The sequence below is a fragment of the Oratosquilla oratoria genome, chromosome 9, assembly GCF_046742065.1.
Source record: "Oratosquilla oratoria isolate Oo_2021 chromosome 9, ASM4674206v1, whole genome shotgun sequence".
Lineage (NCBI taxonomy): Eukaryota > Metazoa > Arthropoda > Malacostraca > Stomatopoda > Squillidae > Oratosquilla > Oratosquilla oratoria.
This window is the reverse complement of record NC_134785.1, coordinates 13,066,793-13,069,292: the sequence shown is the minus strand read 5'-3', so window position 1 is coordinate 13,069,292 and position 2,500 is coordinate 13,066,793. Positions and strand designations below refer to the sequence as shown.

The window sequence follows — 2,500 nt, the reverse complement described above, 5'->3', positions numbered from 1 at the left end:
TTTCCTTATATAAATCTTTCCTTATATAAATCTTATATAAATCCTTGGAAGGGAAATATTTTTTTAAGAATACCACCGTAAGAATCTTACGGTGGTATTCTTAAAAAAAAATTCCTTATATAAATCTTTCCTTATATAAATCTTATATAAATCCTCAGAATGGAAAGAATTTTTTAGGAATACCACCGTGAGAATCTTATTGTGGTATTCTTAAAAAAATAATCTTTCCTTATATAAATCTTATATAAATCCTTGGAAGGGAAAGAATTTTTTAAGAATACCACCGTAAGAATCTTACGGTGGTATTCTTAAAAAAATCTTTCCTTATATAAATCTTTCCTTATATAAATCTTATATAAATCCTTGGAAGGGAAAGAATTTTTTAAGAATACCACCGTAAGAATCTTACGGTGGTATTCTTAAAAAAATCTTTCCGTATATAAACCCTTCCTTATATAAATCTTATATAAATCCTTGGAATGGAAAGAATTTTTTTTAAGAATACCACCGACTGTCAACTTACCTCGTCGGCCTCGTTGGAGCAGTGAGCTTTGCCGTCGCAGCGGAATATTCCCGAAATACAAGAATCACCGCACCAGAACAGAGCGGGCTCTTTGCACTCTTCTTCCGAACACAGTGTCTGTGAAAAACAAGGCAAGGCTATAACGAAATAGTACACGAAGAAAAAAAAGAAGGAATAATAACCTAGAGGTTTGGTAGAAGAAAATGTATATACATATATATATATATATATATATATATATATATATTACGAAGAACCCACAGTTGGTTACTCCTTTGGGGAGGGGAGGCTGAGAGAATGGCAAGACTAGGGTGCGTGGGTGCATGTCGTCGTCGTCGTCGTTGTCGTCGTCGTCGTCTTCTGTTGTCTTTGGTGTCTTGTCACTAACCCTGGCCCTTCCCGAGGCAACTTTTTCGTCCCTGAGCAAGTTCTCACTTAGGTAGGTAGGTAGACAGGTAGGTAGGACGAAGGCCAACCCGAAAAATCTACCAATGAGCACCTTCAGTAACATCATTTAGTCACTGAAAAGATATCCGCGCTCTCATCATAAGCGTCGCCCCACCTTGTAGCAAGATCACGCCTTAAAGAATTAGTTTTTTTGTAATGTACGTGCTCCATTTATTTCCTGCATTAATTAATTGTCACCTATTGCAACTAGTAGTTATGTAGATATATCTTGAATAACAGTTTCATGTTTCTCATAGCAATATGTAAATATGTATGAGTGTTTGTACTAATTTTCTATATAGTAACAATAGTAGTTTGTGAACTGATTTGTGTATATTACTCCTGAATATAAGATATGCACTTTCTTATGTACAGCCGTTAAGACAGCGGCCCGATTCACCTAGAGTCGTGTTGTAATTTGAATAAACAAGCCCAAAGAAAATTGGGGTTTCTTTCTATCCTTCTCCCACAGATGATTTTCTTAAGGATGTGGTGGTAACATTGCACTACAACCTAACCTCTACCCGATCGCTAAAGAGCCAGTTGTCGGACGGTGGCATGGTCCCTGTGACGTCAGCCGCTACGTAAGGGCTATCTTTCTGGTGAGCATGACGCTTTTGAAAGCCTGGCCTGGGCTCTGCAAGCAACTCTGTGACGCACCTCATCAGAAGCATCGACGCAGTCGACGACGCCATTGCATCGCGCGTTTGCCGCCACGCATGCGCCGTACGCGCAGCGGAACTGGTCTTCCGTGCAGGTTCGATTGCCGCAGAACATCTGAAAATAGAAGAGGGAAAGAAGTGAATACGAGAGATGCAGATGCGCTGCACAGGATTAATCTGTGTCGTGAATGAAGCATCTGTTGTTTACCATAATCGCAGACAGGAGGCGAAACTCAAGGAGCAAAATTTTACGAATTCGATACAATGAATTTTTCCTTTCTGCTGACCCTCGACACATCTTTTTTCCCAGCCATGTTGTCAAATTAAAGTGAGTTTCCCCCACTTACTCCCAGTTTCGGAACCACAGCCCATAAATTCATCGACTGGTGATCTATAAAGGTGCGACCACACTGCACACAGTTTACTGGGAGGGTAGAGGGTAGCGGGATGCCTAGCGGGTTAGAGGCAAGAACAAACACATGTTATCTAATACGAGTGGCCATACCGGACGCGGGTAGCGGGTTCCCTCCAAGCTTATCGCTACTCCCGTCCAGTAGGGTGTGGCCATATTGCACGTGGTTTACTGGGAGGGTAGCGGGATGCCTAGCGGGTTAGAGGCAAGAACAAACACATGTTATCTAATACGAGTGGCCATACCGGACGCGGGTAGCGGGTTCACTCCAAGCTTATCGCTACCCCAGTCCAGTGTGGCCACTCGTATTAGATAACAGGTGCTTGTTCTTGACTCTGATCCATTAGGCATCCCGCTACCCTTCCAGCAAACCACGTGCAATATGGCCACACCCTAAGACCAGGAAGATCTCCAGGCTTGGTACACAAAAATCCGAGGGCCAAGCCAGGCGTACAT

At 42.2% G+C, this 2,500-nt stretch overlaps 1 protein-coding gene across 1 annotated transcript in view; it reads right to left on the bottom strand.

Annotated features, from left to right (window-relative positions):
• Positions 1-2,500, bottom strand: part of LOC143028220 (uncharacterized) — a 35,060-nt gene that overhangs the window by 19,076 nt on the left and 13,484 nt on the right. Inside the window, exons 7-8 of the mRNA XM_076190021.1 lie at positions 1,631-1,747; positions 524-640 (exon numbers count right to left, since the gene is read on the bottom strand). Of these exons, the coding sequence (XP_076046136.1) occupies positions 524-640; positions 1,631-1,747 (234 nt within the window). The remainder of the gene's footprint in view (positions 1-523; positions 641-1,630; positions 1,748-2,500) is intronic.